Here is a 19,400-nt window from a genome sequence, read left to right as displayed (position 1 = left end):
TTTGCAAGTGCCTCGACCCTCCATGAACTGTGAACAAGGGGCCGATGATTATGGACAAAAGCACTTGCAGGAATTGGTTGTACGTGCTCATTTCCTTTAAGAGAAGGCAGATGGGAAAAACTTAGGCAAGTCTGTAAACAGAATGTACTGGGAATAGGCACTGTGAGCTTCGGGCTTTTCCAGTGCTCATAATGACTTTTAGCTGTTTTCTGTTGAATTTTGCAGAATTGTGCTCCACTTTTGCCTATGCTACTGGCCACTGACCTCAGATCCCCAGGACAGTGTGGGAGGTGAACACACGGTGGGATGAAAGCCCACAGGTGACGACGCTGAGGGTCAGATTGGAAGCCCGCTACCATAGGCTGTATGGAGAGTCAGCCCCAGGTGGAAGGAGTTCTAAAGGGACCCATGTGCTTGAGTAAAGGTTGCCGTGTTACATACATTTATATCACATACACATTTTTGAGAGCATTTGGAAGCTCTTTGAATAAGAATTTTTGCATGATGCCTTTTCCATGCACATCCAGGATGATATATTTATCCAAGGGATAGAACCTCCATTTACATTCTGTTAGTACAGCTAATCCTTTGACTGAAGGTTACCTTGTGGCCTGGCCATCCAAGAGCTGACCGTGTGGGCCAGGGTGGACCAGACTTTCATGGCTATCCTGGGGCTTTGGTCTACCACTTCCTGGCCCGGGAGACCCTGCTTGTTTTTCCCCCATCAACCCTCTTGCCTGCACATAGGTTGGAGATGCCTTACAGAATTCACGGCCACTCCTTGAATGGTTTCCTTTATCACTCACAAGGCCTGTCATTGTGACATGTAGAGCTGCCAGACCTGGTCTCGAGGTGAAGCCACTGTCTTTCTGCCCACTGCTGATCCTGACAACGCTGCTTCTGTGGGACTTGTCCTAGAATCCTTAGCGATTTATGAGGATCTTGTGGCAATTAATAGACACATCTTGGCAGGCCTCTCTCATGGTACACAGATTTCGTGACCAGAATGTTCACTGGGATCTGTAGAGCAAAGTGCCTACACCCATCCTTCTACTTCTCAGAATAGGTACTTTTGTCCTAGTTATAGAACTTCTAACTTCCATTGTCCCCATTTGGGGTAAAATGTTGGACTCCGAACCAGACTTGGGCTTGTCTTGGTTTTATCCTCTAAGATCTTCCACTCTAAGATGAAATGATGCCCATAGCCACTCATCTATCTTATCGTAACTAATGTTGATTCCTACCATTTATTTTAACCTTTGACATTTTAAAATGTATTCATTTATACTTCTCAACACCCCTGCTTTCCACGTACATTTGGTAAGCATTAACATTTTGTGTCTGTTTTAATGGTGTTTGCCTGTAGAGTGCTTATATTACTGTCATTTGAGATGGCCTTATGCACTCTATAAGCTTATAAACGTGCTGATACTGGAGTTTGTGCATGGTTTGTCTTCTCCTGTAACTTCTTACAGGAGTGCATTCAGCATAGTGGTGCTTGGTAACTATTTGTTTTAAGTGTGATAATGGTATCCTAGATGGAGCTGACTGTGCTTCTGACCCACTGCTGGGTCCCTGCTGGGTCATTTGGAGATCTGGCTAGTTGGTGTTCTGGATGCTCCCTGAGCCCAGCAGGATGTCAGAGCTGTCAGACAACTTCCACCTAGCATCTGAGAAACCCATCCATTGCCGGACCCTTTGGCAGAGGTCCACTGGGTCTTTCAGACTTTCTGCCTTATGTGTTCAGAAATTGTTACAGATTCCTTAAACAACCCCCTATCTAGATACCCTAGGGAAGACGTTCTTAGAGTTATTCTGGCCCATTGATGCCAGTCTGCACTGAGAATGCTTTTCCATTCTGAGATTTTGGAGAATAACATTGCTTTACATGGGCTCAAACCTGGGTGGGTAGGTACTAGAAAGCATTGCTCTTCAGCACTGTCTTGCCTTTATAAACTATGAAAAAGCCTTTACGCTGTGGTTTTGTTGCTCAGAGATAGCAAGAATGGCAACAGAACCATTGTGCTTGGATAGTCCCTCCACTCTAATCAATCAATCCAGTGTTTGGGGCAAGATGTGTCACAGAACCATCCTTGGGAGGTTGGGCCATGGACAGGAAAGTATTTAGACAGAAGAGCAATTAGTAAGGATGGACATTTAGAAAGTAAATGGCAAGAGGGGTGCGTGGTTGCCTCAGTTGGTAGAGCACATGACTCTTGATGTTGGGGTGTGAGTTTAAAGCCCATGTTGGGTAGAGATTACCTAAGAGAATAAAATCTTAAAAGAAATTTAAAAAATTAAATTGAAAATGGCAAGAAATCTGATGAACACAAGGATTTTCTATAATTAAAAAAAAAAAATAGGAATGTGCATCTCTCTTCTCCCAAAGTTTCTAAAATTGGTTATTGACAGGCCTCCAAGCTTGCTCTCTACGCCTCCCCTGTTCCCAGCCACCCCCAAAGATTGAACTAGTCTAAAATCTGGGTGTCTTTTCTACGTTTTTAAAATAGTAGCACTATGCTGCTTTGAGCACATAAAGCTATATTTTCACTGTCACCTCTAACTTGTAGTAGTCCTTGGTAATTACATGGTGCTTTCCTTCTGTAAGTCTATGAACACATGATAAATGTTAACTCTTACTTCTCCCAGCACCTCTGTAGAGAGAGGGGGAGACTGCATGGTGTCTGTTATCCCTGCGCTTGGTCTCGTTTACGTACAGGTTTCGCTCCATGTTTGGTCTGGTTACATCTCCTTGAGGTGTTCTTTCCTGTGTGTGGAAGAGCTGGTCAAGTAGCAGGTGCTCTTAAGAATGATGTTCTGTGCTGCCAAGTGGAAACCCTAAAGTCTCCATAGAAGCAAGAAGCCAAAGGACAGGCCTCCTGGCTTTAGGAAGCAGATAGTCCTAGCCTCTACAGTTTAACCATTTTTTACTGTTTTGTTTACAGAGGAGATTGCTAGATCAGTTAGAAAGCATTCTGTCTGTCAAAGAAAGTATCTGCTCCTGACATGTAAGAGGAGAAATCCTTCATTGCCTCTTTGGTTGTAATTTTTTATGGCTTTTTCTTAGTTCTTGTAAAGAGTCATTTCTTCCTAAGATCTGTTTTTTTCTCCTTTTATATCCCGAAGAATGGAATATCAAGTAACTTTGAAATTTATACTAGTGAATTGCAAAAGCTGGACGAGATGTTGAAGAGACTTATGGAACAGAACAAAATAATTACAGTTTTAAATTTCTTTAGCCATCCATAGCTTTAATATATTGCTTCATTAAACAACATGATTTTAATTTATTATGCAAATGTAACAATTATTCCATTAAACAAAATCTGTTAGAAAGATCATTCTGTGGCACAATAAGTAATGTTGAATGTTCCATTTTTGTTTTTGATTTGCTTATTTTGTCTTTAATGACAACCCATTTAAAGTAAAAGTCTTTAAAATGGTAGAATAACATGATAACATGTTTTCACTGGTAATTTAATACTTGGATATAATGAGTTCATCTGAGAGATTTCATTAAAAACAGCAAGGTGCCTGAATACCAAAGCTGAGATGTTTTTAATCACAGAATTATAGTAATTACACAAATCCCAAGATTTTCATCAGACAGAACGGGCTTCCAGAGCTAAACATGCACTTTAAACTTAGCACTAATAACTATGTATTGTTCTAAATTATAGCAGAGAGACTCCTTGGGCTAAGGGGAATATTGGAATTGAATTTTTAAGGAAAATTGAAAAATAAACTATTTTGGTAATGGTATTTGTAAGAGGCACATCACCAGGATAATGGAAGAGGATCTCTGTGTGCTTTAGACATAGCAGGTGCATATCAGATAAAGTCAATGAGCCCATTATCGTTGACTATATTTTCAACATAGAAAGAATGCTAGAAGGAGCACCTCTTTCTTCTCCCAGGGGTCCTGAAGTTTCTAATTGACAGAATTCCTCCTTCCAGTCAGTAAATGAGACAGCAGACCACCAGTGAGATGATAATTGGCCCAGAATCTGGATTTTCTGGGTTGGATGAAGACTCTGGAAATTTGGTTATTGTGGGAATGTTCAGGACATAGTACCCTCAGGGAGCTTGCTTTAAGAGAAGTTATATAAAAAATCTCCCTAAGCAAGAAACTTTGTTTGCTCTGTTTTCCATTTATTGTTAATTCTTTCTGTTTTCTGGCTCAGAAGGGTAGGGGAGACAAGAAGCGGGAGTGAGGGGAGGAGAGGACATTGAAGGAGCGTGCTCTGAGGTGTCCGTGGTGGGTGGAGGAGGGAGGAAGGAGCCGGGGGCAAATGAAGAAGGGTTAGGTTGGCCTCTCGTGTGTTACAAGGGGTTTGGAGTTTGAATGAAAGGCTCTGCGATCCATCTGGGTATTCCTGATGATCAGGAAGGACCCAGGAGACAGAGACATGCCTGGGATTGGGGTCCTGACAAAACAAGTATTTCTGGTCTCCGTTCTCCCAACCGCATCCCTTTTTGTGGTAAACTCCTCATTCCTGGTGTTCAAGTTCCAACTGCCTCTGGACTCCATCTGATTATGTTGTCGTCCACATGTGCTATTTGCATATTTGAAGCTACCCCCCTGCCTCATTAGAAAGTTGGAAGACCATTCCCAGCCCTGCCCTCAGTGAGGGTGCACAGGTGAGCTCATTTAAGCCTCTGCTTTCTCATCCCTTGCTGCTGGGCGGGCCTGGCTGGAGAAGTCCCTGCCTGCAGCATCAGCTTCCTTGAAGCTTTGCTTTTTCCCTTCTAACCATCAAAATGATATGTGCCGTTGTGGAAAATTTATAAGACAGAGAAAGATGTAGAGAAGCCGGAAAGTCACCATTAATGCTTGCAGAGGAAACTCCCATTTTGCCATCTTTCATTCAGCTCTTTTTCCTGTATCCTTTGTTTTTTATGTGCACAGCCCTGCACGAACATATGGGTGTCCTGATTTAGAAATGGGTAACAGTATTTAATCCCCTGTCATAAACATTTTCTGTAAGACTCCTGGGAGGCCTATTGAATATCCCTTGCCACGGTGAACGTAAGGGTGTTCCTGTCTTGATTGTCATTGCCGTTTGGTGTCTTCCCAGGTCCCTTCTTTGTGGTCTGCTGCACCTCTGGAAGGCTATGATGGGAATGAAGGTGGCCGCCTGCAGGTTTCACTGGACCGGCTGCTTCTGCCTAGAAAGTCATCCTTTCCAAGCAGGAAAAGTGCTCCCCGTGGTGGTCGACCTCAAGGGACCAGACACACTGTAGAGAGAAATGGATGAAAGCAGCCTGGGGGGCCCCAGACGCGTGCTCCCCGCGGTCTAGTCCAGGGACGCCCTTCGGCGGGGCCCTGGCCTTCTGGAATGTGGCCGGCTGCGGCTGCATGGCTGATTGCTGAGTGACGATGCTTCGCCGGGGGCTGCTGGCGTGGGTCTCTCGCGTGGTGGTTTTGCTCGTGCTGCTCTGCTGTGCCGTGTCCGTGCTCTACATGCTGGCCTGCACCCCGAAGGGCGACGAGGAGCGGCTGAGGCTGCCCCGGGCCAACGGCCCCACGGGGAAGGAGGGGTACCAGGCGGCCCTGCAGGAGCGGGAGGAGCAGCACCGCCACTACATCAGCAGCCTCAAGCGGCAGGTCGCACAGCTCAAGCAGGAGCTGCAGGAGCGCGGCGAGCGGCTCAGGAGCGCGCAGTCTCACCCCAGCGACGCGGCGGGCCTGCGGCTAGAGCCGGGGCCTCCCGAGAAAACCCAGGCGGACCTGCTGGCCTTCCTGCGCTCGCAGGTGGACAGGGCGGAGGTGCACGCCGGCGTCAAGCTGGCGACGGAGTACGCCGCCGTGCCTTTCGACAGCTTCACGCTGCAGAAGGTGTACCAGCTGGAGACCGGCCTGACTCGGCACCCGGAGGAGAAGCCCGTGAGGAAGGACAAGCGGGATGAGCTGGTGGAAGCCGTGGAGTCGGCCCTGGAGACCCTGAACAGCCCTGCGGAGGGTAACCCGAATCGGCGCCCCTACTCGGCCTCGGATTTCATAGAAGGTTGGTGATGTGAGAATGGGGGTGGGGAGGCACCAGGGTCCAGGCGCCCTGGCCAGTCCCCGCCGCAGCAGGCTGGCAGCTGGCTTTGGGCATGGTGGGTAGAAAGTGTTATGGGAGCGACCGTAAAGGTATATGGCATGGAGTCTTATTTCTCAGAAATATCCGTTCTACTTACTTCCTCATGAAAATCACGCCTATTGAAAGGTCAGGTTCATTGCTTCCTGGTAGGAAAAGGCAGAAGTTCTTGCTTTCATTAATAAAAAAAAAAAAAAAAAGAAGAAGAAAGAAAGAAAGAGGGGCACCTGGGTGGCTCAGTGGGTTAAGCTTCTGCCTTCGGCTCAGGTCATGATCCCAGAGTCCTGGGATCAAGCCCCACATCAGGCTCTCTGCTCGGCAGGGAGCCTGCTTCTTCCTCTCTCTCTGCCTGCCTTTCCACCTACTTGTGATCTCTGCCTGTCAAACAAATAAAAAAAAAATTAGAAAGAAAGAAAGAAAAGTAAACCAAACATAAACAAAACCCATTGAAACTCCAGTGGAGCTTGATAGGCGGTTTTAACAGATCTCTTCCCTGGGCCCTTCTCCTAGGGGTCAGGCCTGGTTATCAGCCCATGAACGCCAGAGCGGTTGTGAACATGTAGTCTGCGGCACTCATCATCTGCCAGACACTGTTGGAGGAACTGTATACTTACTGATTCCCTTTTTCTCCTTAATGACCCTGTTAGGGGATGAGGAAACTGAGGTTCAGGTTAATCGCGTAAATGACCTAAGGTCGCTCAGTTAGCGAGTGACAGAGCCAGGATTTGAACCTGTGAAGTCTTATTCCAGAGTCCACATCCTTCCACTAGGTTACATTGTACAGGCTGCCAGATGGCATGAACACTAGTAAGATGAACAGATCAGCTTCTTTCATGGGCACAGAAACTATTAGTTTGTGTTTGTGTCTAATTTTGGAAGAAAGTGGCCTCGTCTCATTCCTTGGAAGATGAATTAGTATCCTCTTACCGGCTTTTCCCTTGTTACCGGGGCAAAAATCAACTAACAATTTGGGAGTGGAAATAACGTTCGAGGGCAGCCAGCTCTTCCGCCTCTTTCTGGAGAGAATCTACTTCAACTTCCCAGAAGTGTGGCTGCGTCCTTGTCACCCTGCTCCCAGCTTCGGCTATATAACCGTTCTCTCATCAGCCTACAGGCCAGACGGACTCTGTTTAGTCCTATCAAAAAGCTCTTGCCGCCATTTATGCCTCTTCTTTTCGGACACTTCCCCATCTTCCAATTTTTTTCCACTTTATATGTGAGCCATACCTCGTACAATTTTGGTAGAGAATTATTTTTCATATGCCTCGAGCCAGGCAAAGAAATCTTTTCCAAAATCAAAGTTTTGGTTGTCGAGATTTGTTGTTGTTGTTCCTCATGTATACGAGGTATTAAAGACACCCAGCATACCAGCAGCTTGCAACTGTAAGCACATGGTCAGCACTTAGGGGAGCTCGAAACATCATGATGCTGCTGCGTCCCATTTTATTGTGCTTCAGAGTTTATGAAACCTTTCCACATAGAGTATCTTATATAATAGCTGACCCACAGGGAAGGCCATTAAACATCCTTAAAAAACGAATCCTGGCTACCACTCACCCTGGATATGCTATGGTAATTGCCCCCACACAAAGCGATTTCAAAAGAACTTGATTACAAATCAAAGCCTGCAATTTGGAATGTCTGCCCTTGTGATTTTTTTCATCTGCATTCATGTTTGAAATCTGCTTTCCTGCGTAGAGTATCTTAGTACACCAGGCCTGTTGTCCTCACTCAGCAGTGACACAGGCCTTTGGGGCCTGCGTTCCTTTGCTCAGAGAGGTGGCTGGTTTTCTGTCAGAGACGCTGCTCTCCTGGCTAGCCCGGGCTGCTTCCGAGTGCAGCCCACAGCCTCTGGTGGCAGGCAGATCCAGCCTTCTCCCAGCGTTGGTGAAAGTCTAGTCAGCTATTTTCCTGGAATGGCAACTGATTGGCTGAACCTAGAGCGAGAATGGGGATTCTTTGTGTTTCAGGAAATAATAATAAAAGCATATGGAATGCTTCCAGGTGATAATAGTTCCACAAAGCTTAAAGCTGACTGTGAGGCAGGTGGCATGACGACATGACAGGGAGCTGTGTGACTCTGACCAAGACCCCGAAGCCCCACGGAGACTCGGTTTCCTCATCTGTCCTCAGAGGCTTGACTTAATGTCCTCTGAGGCCCTATCCCCCACCCCCCAACCCTCTGCAAAAAGCAAAGCACAGCTTCAGCGTCTTCTTATCTTTGCCAAGCAGCCATCGTGGAAGGGTACTCTACCACCTGCTCTGCTGGGTGACCAGGACATGCCACCAACCCTTTGGGATCTTCCTCTATAAAAAGGAGAAGTTCCGGAGCAGAGAGCCCGATGCGGGGCTCGATCCCAGGACCCTGAGATCATGACCCGAGCCGAAGCCTGCTTCCCTCTCTCTCTCTCTCTCTCTCTCTGCCTGCCTCTCTGCCTACTTGTGATCTCTGTCTGTCAAATAAATAAATAAAACCTTTAAAAAAAAAAAAAAAAAAAAGGAGAAGTTCTGGTAGATTATCACGTGTTGACTGACTGTGGCCACTTCCTCGGGTGGCATGAAGCTTGCAGAGGGAGAACACCACATCGATGACAATTTATTATCTGTATTAATGTAGTTATTTTCCATCTCTAAGACAGAGGGAACGGCACAAGCCTCCCTCTTCCCTTCCCTCGATGTTCTGTTGGCATCGATTTTTGCTTTGGCTTCTTACATAAGAGCACGTTTTTTTCTTTTTGCTTTTTCCAGCTATCTGGGAAAAGAATTTAAAGTAGAAAAATGGGATCAAATCCTGTACTGTAGGATGCCTAAATGTTTATCTCCTCAAGTGAACAGAAAATCTTTATGTTTGTGGTTTAGCTCTTCCTCAGTATTTACCTCCAAGTGGCATAACTTTTGGCTTTGGTTTCCTATTTTTCAGTAGACTCTTGGACATAAATTTGACATGGTTCCATGAGACAATTTCGCCTTCCAAATCATTCCTCTTTTACAATCCAAGTATCCGAGAACATGAATCTACATGAGGCATTTGTGTCTCCTGTCTCCACGGGGTTGCTTCTCTGCCGCCCTCCTCCAGCTTCTGCACCTTAGTGGTGGCCAGAGTGGGTCAGATACTAACAGAGTTGCTTTGGGGGTGGGGGTGGACCCAAGCCATGATCCGCAAGAAAGTGAAGGTCTTGAGGGCACCCTGAGATGCATTTAAAGCTAGGGGCATAGAAATCGTTATAAGACCTTAGTAGCTCTTCTATGGTAATTCCTGACCTATGCTCAATGACCAGCACCTCATGCTTTCTGGGAGAGAAAACTAAGGCAAGAAGTGAAGACTGAGTTTTAGACTTCCGTTGTGTCTCACTATAACCTCTAAGGGATGTCCTGTGACCCCTTTGCTAATGCTCTTTTGGACAAGTCAAATCCATTTCCAGGTCCTGGGTACTTGGAGAGCAAGGGGCTTGGGGCCGTGAGGACAGGAAGTGGGTTCTTAACTCAGCAGACATATCAGTGATATGCTTCTTTGCTGGCAACTTTGTGACTGGGGGGTTGAAAAGGGAAGGCAGGCATTTGGATGCATTTCTGGCCACTTCTGGGGATCTTGGTGCAGAAATAGGGGAGAGCTGGGGTGGGAGTGGGAGGGGGATTCTGCACAGTGGGTGGCTCTGACCTGTTTTGGGGTGTGGGGAGAGGGGCTGGCAGGTGGGACAGCAGGACTTTAGGTCGTGAGTTGGGCCTTGATTCTCGGCCAGCATCTCCAGGGCAGTGAGGGTGTTGGAGCTTATGACCACATCTCACCCTACGGTGCGCTGGAGTGATCTCGTTGGCTCCCTTTTAAGTTCTGAGTAGGCCTGCAGAATATTGGGTTCCTCTGTCACTCACCCTGTCCCTTCTATCCATACACTTCCTACCTTAGATCTCCTCCGCCTTTGTTTGCTGATGCTTTAAGGTCCTTTAAGGAGGGAGAAATGCTTTTTATTCTGAAATCAGAGATAAAAGGCTTAAGTGCACATAAATGGTTTGAGGCTACCCTTTGAAGAGGGAATCCCTGCGGTGATGGTGGGAGAGAAGGTGTCCCAGCCTAGAACTCAGCTGGTGGGCAGGAGTCCAGCTCTCCACTAGGGCGAGTGGGAGAGCCCCAACGTAGAGTGAATGCTCTGCTGTTGTAGAACATTTTGAAATTCTCAGTAATTTTGAAACAGGGGAACTTACATTTTCATTTGGCGTGGAGACCTACAAACTAGGTAGTAAGTCCCACCTCCAAGGCTGAGAGGACGGAGGGAAAGGTGAAGGGGGAGGGCGGCGGAATGGGGGGGGTGCTGTGCAGTCTGGCACCTTAGCTGAGGGTCGGCTCGGTTGACCTTCGGTGTGCTGAGACTAATGGAACCTGTGTTTGACATACATCCTGTGTGTACAGGGTATTTTGTCACAGCACTGCAGAAGCTGGCAAGTCTGCCTTTTTGGTGTATTTTCATTGTGCTCGTGCAAAGCAGTTTTGTTCCCAGGGGATTTTTTCAAAAATTGAGGTTGTCACTGTTCTCCTGCCTTGTTTCCTGTTAAGAACAGGCTACAGGGGCACTTGTGAAAGTGGGGGATGTCTAGGATGGACATTGGCTTTAGCAGGAGAGGATGCCAAGGCTCAGTGATGAGAGGGTCTGAATAGGGGCCTCACACAACGTGGAAGGATGGGGGGGTGATGGAGACGGGGAGACCCAGGCTGGAGCCCTTTCACAGGAATGTGTGGCCACAGCTGTTGCTCAGACTTTGGCCTGCTCAGCCCCTTTGGGAAGGAAGCGGTGTTTGCAGAAAGGAGCTGTAGTTTTTGTTGTTTTCTAACCAGACCTCTAGTTTATCCCCTTTTAGAGTTGCGGGTGAGGTCTTGCACCAAGGCATAATCAACATGCATGGACAGGACCCCTGTTATTTGTGTAGGGTGTCCCCACCTGTTTTGGGGGTTGGGAAAGGACCTGATTATGTACATGGGCAGACACGACTCTGGGTGACTGAGGGTTCAGTGGGGGGTACTTTTCGTGCTGTGGGCTTCGGAATTGGTGGCTGGGTGCAAGCCAGATGGTCAGGGAAGATGTCAGAGGAGGCTGGACCTGAACTGGTCTCTAAAGCTGAGAAGGGGTTCCTGGAGAGGGAAGGAAGCAGCAAGGACGGGGGTACCAGAAAGCCGACTGCCTCCAGAATAGGACTGGGGTATAGGCTTAGCATGGAGACCAGCCTGGTCAGCGTGCAGGACCTGAGAATCGCTAGGAGTGGACTTCGCAAGGGCCCTGAGGGCTGAGCCTAGGAGTTTAGCTCTGCAAGGATCATCTGGATCTGGAGTTAGGAGGTGGGTCCCTCCCAGGAGGCAGTGAGCTCAGCTCTTGCGTCTTAAAGAGCCCTCCTCCTCCTTCTGCTTGCAGTGGTTCCCAAGTGCTCAAACAATTCTCCAATTCTCCAATGTCTTGGAGGTCCTGTGGTCAGAGATGGGGATTGCCATGGCTTATCCCAGCTGTTCTTCCGTCTGTGCGCTGGGCACTATTTGTGACAGTTCACACACATCGGTTTATTTAATCCCCTCTCCCACCAGACAGATAGACATGCTCATTATCTCTCTCACATCAAGGTCACCCCTCTGGTGGGTGTCAGGGCCAAGAATCCAGTGCTTCCTGTCTTGGCTCCGCACCATGCCACGTCTCACCACTGATAGTCTCTGACCCAACGCACACCCGCCTTAGGTGCCGGAATGAGGTGGGGACACCTTTTAAAAACACGTCCAAAGGTGTGCAGATACCCTTGTGGGGAGGTCCTACACTAGTGAGTTCCATAAGATTGGGAAGAAGTTTTAACAGGAAGAGAGGAAAAACATGAGCTCCTGGGGTAGACGAGCAGACGGAGACCCAGGCAGAAGCTGCCAAAGACAAATCCTTCACCCAGCTGAGGGCAGAACCGACAGCCTCTAGGAGCCTTGAATACAAAAAGCTTTATTTAAACTGCTCAGACATGCGTTTCTTCAGAATCATTACAGCTTTATGGAAAAGGGTTTGAGAGAGGAGTGAATATTCAGTTCAAAACAGCTTGCTGAAAGCTGTTGAGCTGTATCGACATGCTTGTCTGTTCTTTAAAAGACAGGGTTTACTTTTTTTTTTTTTTTTAAGATTATTTCAAAGAGAGAAAGAGAGTGAGTGAGCAGGGGAAGATGTGGGGGTGGGGGGAAAGAGAGACAAATCTCCAGCATAGTCCCTGCAGAGCCGGGAGCCTGACACGGGGCTTGATCCCGGGTCCCCCAGATCATGACCCGAGCTGAAATCAAGGGTGGGACACTTCAACTGATGGAGCCAACCAGGTGCCTTTTGCCTTTTTACTACTGTCTCCAGCACATATTGCTTTGCCTAGTCTTGGAGGACTCCACAATCGGATCCCAGCTTATCTTTTTAACTTCACTTCCTCCTGCTCCCTCCTGCCCTTCTCACCCTGCTCCTGGATCCTCATTCTCTTGCGCCTGCCCTGACACAGCTTCCCTGTGCCTGTTCCTTCGCCAGAAAGACCCAGGTTCCCAACCTCTCCACCCAGCGTCCCCCATCCCGTAAGATATTCTTCTCTGAAACCTGTTCTCATTCTTTCGGCTGAAGTTCCTGCTCGTTCTGCCCAGCGCGGTGTCCCGCATGTGCCCTCTCCATCCGGTTTTATAGCTCTTCCTTTAGACTCAGCCCACCTTCGCTGGCAACTTCTAGCAACGGTTGCAGCTGCCAGAGCGGTCTTTCCTTTTAGCCAGCTGCAGGAGCCTAAAAGTCTGACTCCACCAGATCCAACCCCATCCCCTCTCTGCATGCACGGTGAGGGGGTGGGGAGGTAGACCTGGCCTCCTGACTCTCTTTTCCCCCTTATGTGCAGTGAACCCCCAGAGGGCCGGAACCACGCCCCATTTAGCTTTCAGCTCCCTTCTAGTTGTAGACACTTCACAATTAGTATGTATCAAAGAAATTGCTTTAAACCTTTTGGAATACTTGTGTACTTAAAATCCTAGGTACGCAGGGCACCTGGGTGGCTCACTCTGTTAAGCATCTGCCTTCTGCTCGGGGCATGATCCCAGGGTCTCCCATCCTGCTTTCTGCTTCCTGGTCTGCAGGGAGTCTACTTCTCCCTTTGCCCCTCCTCCCATTCGTTCTCTCGATCTCTCTTTTTCTCCTTCTCTATCTCAAATAAATAAATAAAATCTTTTAAAAAAATCATCACCTTACAAATCTCCTCTCCTCTTGAGTTCCATTGTAAATTAGGTGTTTGGATTAGAGGAGATTTTCCATAGAAGTAATACAGTAAATATTACTTGGGTTCCTGGGACAGACCACAAATCTGATTTAAACTCCAAGTGCTTGCCTGAGGGGAGGTTGGTGTGTGTGTGTTTCAGGTCGGGAGGCATGGTGGCAGGAAAATCAGTAAAGGGGAGTGGGAGGTACAGGCTTCCAGTTATGGAATGAGTAAGTCCTGGGGGTGAAAGGTATGGCATAGGGAATATCATCAATGCTATTTTAATAGGATTGTATGGTGACAGATGGGAGCTACACTTGTGAGGATAGGGTAATGTATAGACTTGTTGAATCACTATGATGTACCTGAAACTAACAAAATAGATTTTGTGTCTATTATACTTCAATAAGAAAAGGGATGTTACCCTCCCCCAATTTTTAAAATAAATTAGTAAAAGCAAAACAAAAGCTAAATAAAATTCTGTTCTTGGCATTACAAGTACATTCTCAATGTAGTACCTGACAGTAAAGCCATTTTCAAAACCTTTTATTTTGAAATACTTTAGAATTACCAGAGAGTTGCAAAAATAGCACAGGGGTCCGCTCTAAACCCTTTCCCCAGCTTCCCCTAATGTCAACATTTTATACAGCCAGGGTACAATTATCAAAATGAGGAAGATAACATGGGTACAGAACTATTAGCTAAATTACCCCTGGGTTTTGTTTTGTTTTTTTATTTCTCCTACGTGGTGTTCTCTGAGTTTCTTAGATCTGTGGTTTGGTGTCTGTCATTCATTTTGGGAAATTCTGAGCCAGTAGTTCTTCAGATATTTCTTCAAACATGTCTTCTCTCTTCTGGAATTCCAGTTATGTGTATGTCCCACTGCTTGATATTGTCTCACAGTTCTTGGATGTTCTGTTCCTTTGTTTTCACTTTTTTACTCTTTGTGTTTCAGTTTGGGTAACTTTTAGTGACCTACCTCCAGTTAACTGACTCTTCCCTCAGCAGAGAGAGGGTTACTCATGACACCACCATCCCGAGCATTCTTTATCTCTATTACTGTATTTTTAAATTTCTACATTTCCATTTGGCTCTTAGAGCTTCCATCTCCCTGCTGAAATGACCTGATTGCCCATGTTGTCCACTTTTTCTGCTAGAGCCTTTAACATATTGGTCATAGCTACTTTAAATTCCTCGTCAGAGGATTCCAGCATCCCTGTCCTATCTGAGTCTGGTTCTGATGATCACTTTGTGTCTTGGAACTTTTCTTCCTCATAATTTTTGTTGAAAGCCAGACATGTTGGGTAGTTCATAGAGACTGAGGTGGTGTTTATCCCTGGAGATGGCACACCTTCTTCTCCTAGGGTGTGTGTGTGTGTGTGTGTGTATGTGTGTGTAGGGGGAGTTCATCTAGTCAGCAGTGGGGCTGGGTTTGAGGTTTGTTGTTGCTATGGTTACCCTCAGAGCACCACAGTCTTCAAATTCCTCTTGTGATACCTTGTGTTCAGAGTTGAGGTTTCTTCCTCCGCCCAGCCCTGCAATTTAGGTCTTCCCTTCTTGCCTCAGAGAAAGTCATCTGGTACTTCTCTCCTGTCCCTCTCAGAAGTTCTGTTACTTGTTATTCAGGCCTGTAGGTTTCACCCTGCAGGAGAGTGGGGAAGTCCCTGGTGGTCCACTGTGTCACTAGGCCTCATCGTGTTCTGATCCGCCTCCAGCAATAAGGCTTTTTTGTACTTCTCCCTTCCCCTAGTTGCAGTGAGTTTCACCAGTTCCTTGAGGGTAAGAATGTTCTTTGCCTAAGCTTTTTGTTCCTGGGAGAGGAGGCAGGAGAGACTGGAACAGGAAGGATTTCTTGCCCTCTCGCACATGGCTGCTGTCCTCTCCCCTGGCCCGAACCACATAGGTATTTTCTTTTTCTTTTTTAAAATTGAAGTGTAATTGACATACAATATCCTATTAGTTTCAGGTGCACATACATTACAAAATGAGCCCCATCTGTCACCATACAAGTTATTACAATATTATTGTCTGTATTCTCTATTCTGTGTGTTACATCCCTGTGATTTATTTACTTTATAATTGGAAGTTTATAACTCCTAATCCCCTTCATCTATTTTGCTACCCTTGGTCTTCTGGGAGCCAACAGTTTGTTTCCTATGTCAATGAATATTTCCTATGTCAATGAATTTTATTTGTCTAGTTTTTCAGATTCCACATATAAGTGAAATTGCATGCTATTTATCCATTCTGTGTTTGACATTTCATTTAGCATCATACCCTTTGGGTCCATCCGTATTGTCAAAATCAGCAAGATTTCATTCTCTCCGTATATATATCTATTTGTGTGATTTTCTTTATCCATTCACCTACTGATAGGCACTTAGGTTGCTTCCATATCTCGGCTCTTGTAAATAATGTTGCCGTGAACGTGGGGGTGTATGTACCTCTTTCACTGGTGGTTTTATTTCCTTCATTTCATCTCCTTCAATTCAGGAGGATTGCTGGATTGGATGGCAGTTCTATTTTTAATTTTTTGGGGAGTCTCCATACTGTTTTCCATAGTGGCTGCACTCACTTATGTTCCTACTAGCAGAGTACCAGAGTTCCCTTTTCTTGTCATCTTCGCCAACACTTATTTTTGTTTTTTTGATAATTGCCAGTCTGACAGATGTGAGGCGATATCTCATTTTGGTTTTAATTTGCATTTCCCTGATGATGGGTGCTACTGAAAATCTTTTCATGGGCCTAATGGCCATCTGCATGTCTTTATTTTATTTTAGTTATTATTATTATGTCTTTGGAAAAGTATCTGTCAGGTTCTTTGCCTATTGTTTAATCAGAATTTTTGGCTTTTGATAGTAAGTTGTGTGAATTATTTATATATTTTGCATATTACTTCTTATTAGATATATGATTTGCAAATAACCGCTCCCATTTAGTAGCTTGCCTTTTTGTTTTGTTAGTGGTTTTCCTTCACTGTACAAAACCTTTTTGGTTTGATATCATCACATTTGTAGCTTTTGTACTTTTCACATTTGTACTTACCTGAGAAGACTGGTCCAAAAAAAATATTGTGTGAGGCTAACATCAAAGAGTTTACTGCCTGTGTTTTCTTCAAGGAGTTTCATGGTTTCAGGTTTTACATTCAGGTCTTTAATCTATTTTGAATTTATTTTTGTACAGGGTATAAGATAATGGTCCAGTTTCATTCTTCTGCATGTAGATGTCCAGTTTTCCCAACACCAATGTCTTTTCCACATTGTATATTCTTGCCTCCTTTGTCATAGTTAAACTGGCCATATAATTGTAGGTTTATTTCTGGGTTCTCTATTCTGTTCCATTGATCTATGTGTCTGTTTTTTTGCCAGTACCATACTGTTTTGATTACAATAAATTTGTAGTATAGTTTGTAGTCAGGAACTGTGATGCTTCTAGCTTTGTTCTTCTTTCTCAAGATTGCTTTGGTGGTTGGGGTCTTTCATGGTTCCATACAGATTTTAGGATTATTTATTCTGGTTCTGTGAAAAATGCTATTGGTATTTTGATGGAGATTGCATTGAATTGGTAGATCTCTTTGGGTAGTATGGACATTTTAACATTAATTCTTCCAATCTTTGAATATGAGATATATTTCTATTTATTTGTGTGATCTTTAATTTCTTTCATCACTGTTTTTTAGTTTTTAGAGTACAGGTTTTTCACCTCATTGGTTACACTTATTCCTAAATATTTAATTCTTTTTGATGCCATTGTATATGAGATTGTTTTCTTAATTTCTCTTTCTGAAAGCTCCTTATTAATGTCTAGAAATACAACTGATCTTTCTGAAAGTTCCTCCTGTTCTTAATTTCTCTTTCTGAAAGCAACTGATTTATATATGTTAAATTTGTAACCTGTAACTTTACTGAATTCATTTATTAGTTCTAATAGTTTTTTTGGTGGAGTCTCTAGAGTTTTCTATGTAAAGAATCTTGTCACCTGCAAATAGTGACAATTTTACTTCTTCCTTTCCAATTTGGATACCTTTAATCAATCTTTCTTTCTTTCTTTCACCCTTTTTATATTTTTCTTGCCTAATTGTTATTGCTAGGACTTACAGTGTGATATTGAAAAAAGTGGTGAGAGTGGTTTTCTTTGTCTTTTTTCTGGTCTTAGAAGAAAAGCTTTCTATTTTTTACCATTGAGTATGATGTTAGCTATGGCTTTGTCATATATGGTCTTTCTTATGTTGAAGCATGTTCCTTTTATACCCATTTTACTGAGAGTTATTTTTCATAAGTGGATGTTGATTTTTATCAGATTTTTTTTGCATCTGTTGAGATGATCATATGATTTTTATCCTTCATTTTCTTAATGCAGTATATCATGTTGATTGATTTGCAGGTATTGAATCTTCCCTGGACTAAATCCCACTTGACCGTGGCGTATGATCCTTTTAATGTATTATTGAATTTGCTAATATTTTGTTGCAAATTTTTGCATCTATGTTCATCAAGGATATGGCTTGTAATTTTCTTTTTTTTAATGATGTTCTTGTTTGGTTTTGGAATCAGTATTGCTGGCCTCACAAAATGAGTTTGGAAGCATTCCTTCCTCTTCATTTTTTTGGGAATAATTTGAGATGGATAGGTACTAATTCTTTATATGTTTGGTGTAATCCATTTGTGAAGCCATTTGGTCCTGGACTTGTGTTTTTAGTGAGTTTTTAAATTACTGATTCAGTTTCATTACTTGTAATTGGTCTATTCAGACTTTCCCTTTCTTTGTGATTCAGTTTTGGGAGGTTGTGTGTTTCTAGGAATTTATCCAATTTTTTTTTTCCTAGGTTTTTCAGTTTGTTGGCATATTTCAGTTTGTTGGTGGGTGGTCTCTTATGATCCTTTGTATTTCTGTGGGTTCGATTGTAACCTTCTCTTTCATTTCTGACTTTATTTATTTGGGCTCTCTATGTGTTTATCTTCATGAGTCTGACTAGATATTTATTAATTTTATCATTACAAATAACCAGCTTTTAGTTTCATTAATGTTTTCTCTTGCTTTTTAGACTCTATTTCACTTATTTCCGCTCTGATATTTATTAGGTCCTTGTTTATGCTTCATATGAATACTTTAAGGCTCTATGATTTTTCTTTGGTTACTTAATGAAGTTCCCAGAGAAAAACCCTGTAAGAGAGTACAGAGTTCTCTACTTTTTTGAACCCCAGGAGCTTCCCTTTTTGCCAGCCTTCTCTTAGCCTCCATCATTCTGTTAATTACTTCTTACCAGTGTCCAGTTGCATGTATCCCAATAAATGAGTGCTCAGGTCTCTTTTCTATCTGTGGGCTACTGCCTCTCCTCAGATTTTAGGCCAGCTCTTTGTTCTGTGGACTTTGCTGTCTACTAAGTCAAAAGAAGTGATGCTTCTCCAAACTCATTATATACTGGAGTGGAAACAGAAATGTGAAACCACTTCTTAAAATAATAATTTAAAAGCTACTGATTATTTTGTCTACTTCTGTTTCCCTATTAATCAATAATCTCTTCTCAAATGTAGTTTCAACCATCATACACAATCCAACAGTTTGAAAGAACTTAATTATATTGATTTAAATATAAATATTTAAATAAATTTAAAACATTTAAATAAATATTTAAAATAAATAAAATTTAAATATAATGAAATTAAATATATTGATTGATTTTATTGAGTAAGGATGCTGTGGTAATATCCCAAATCTGGAAGTCTGAATGAAAACCTCAAATTCCATGATCTCTTTTCTGTGACCAACAATCAAAGGAATGGCATTGTTGATTAATACCCTATCATGTACTATAACTCCATTCTTTATTTGAATTTAAATATTAAATATTGAACACCTGGGTTTTTTCTCAACTGTTGTATAATCTTATGAAGTAAAATTATTTTTATTGTGACAATTTATAATTTACAAATACACTTCCCAAAATTGGTGGTGTTGAGCCATCCCTATCTTCTTCATTGCCAGAATTTGGGATTATTATTTTCCATCTATGTCTTCCTTCCCCCTTCTAGGATCCCTATTATCCTCATGCCAGTGTTGATATCAGTCCTAAGTCAACCGCATTGGAGGAGT

At 43.9% G+C, this 19,400-nt stretch overlaps 1 protein-coding gene across 1 annotated transcript in view; it reads left to right on the top strand.

Annotated features, from left to right (window-relative positions):
- Positions 1-5,250: 5,250 nt before the first annotated feature.
- CSGALNACT1 (chondroitin sulfate N-acetylgalactosaminyltransferase 1) overlaps positions 5,251-19,400 on the top strand; it is a 98,014-nt gene continuing 83,864 nt past the window's right edge. The window contains exons 1-2 of the mRNA XM_059156368.1: positions 5,251-5,281; positions 5,376-6,008. Coding sequence (XP_059012351.1) covers positions 5,251-5,281; positions 5,376-6,008 — 664 coding nt within the window. The remainder of the gene's footprint in view (positions 5,282-5,375; positions 6,009-19,400) is intronic.

The sequence above is a fragment of the Mustela lutreola genome, chromosome 18 (genome assembly GCF_030435805.1).
Source record: "Mustela lutreola isolate mMusLut2 chromosome 18, mMusLut2.pri, whole genome shotgun sequence".
Classification (NCBI taxonomy): Eukaryota; Metazoa; Chordata; class Mammalia; order Carnivora; family Mustelidae; genus Mustela; species Mustela lutreola.
This window is presented reverse-complemented; position numbering and strand designations above follow the sequence as displayed.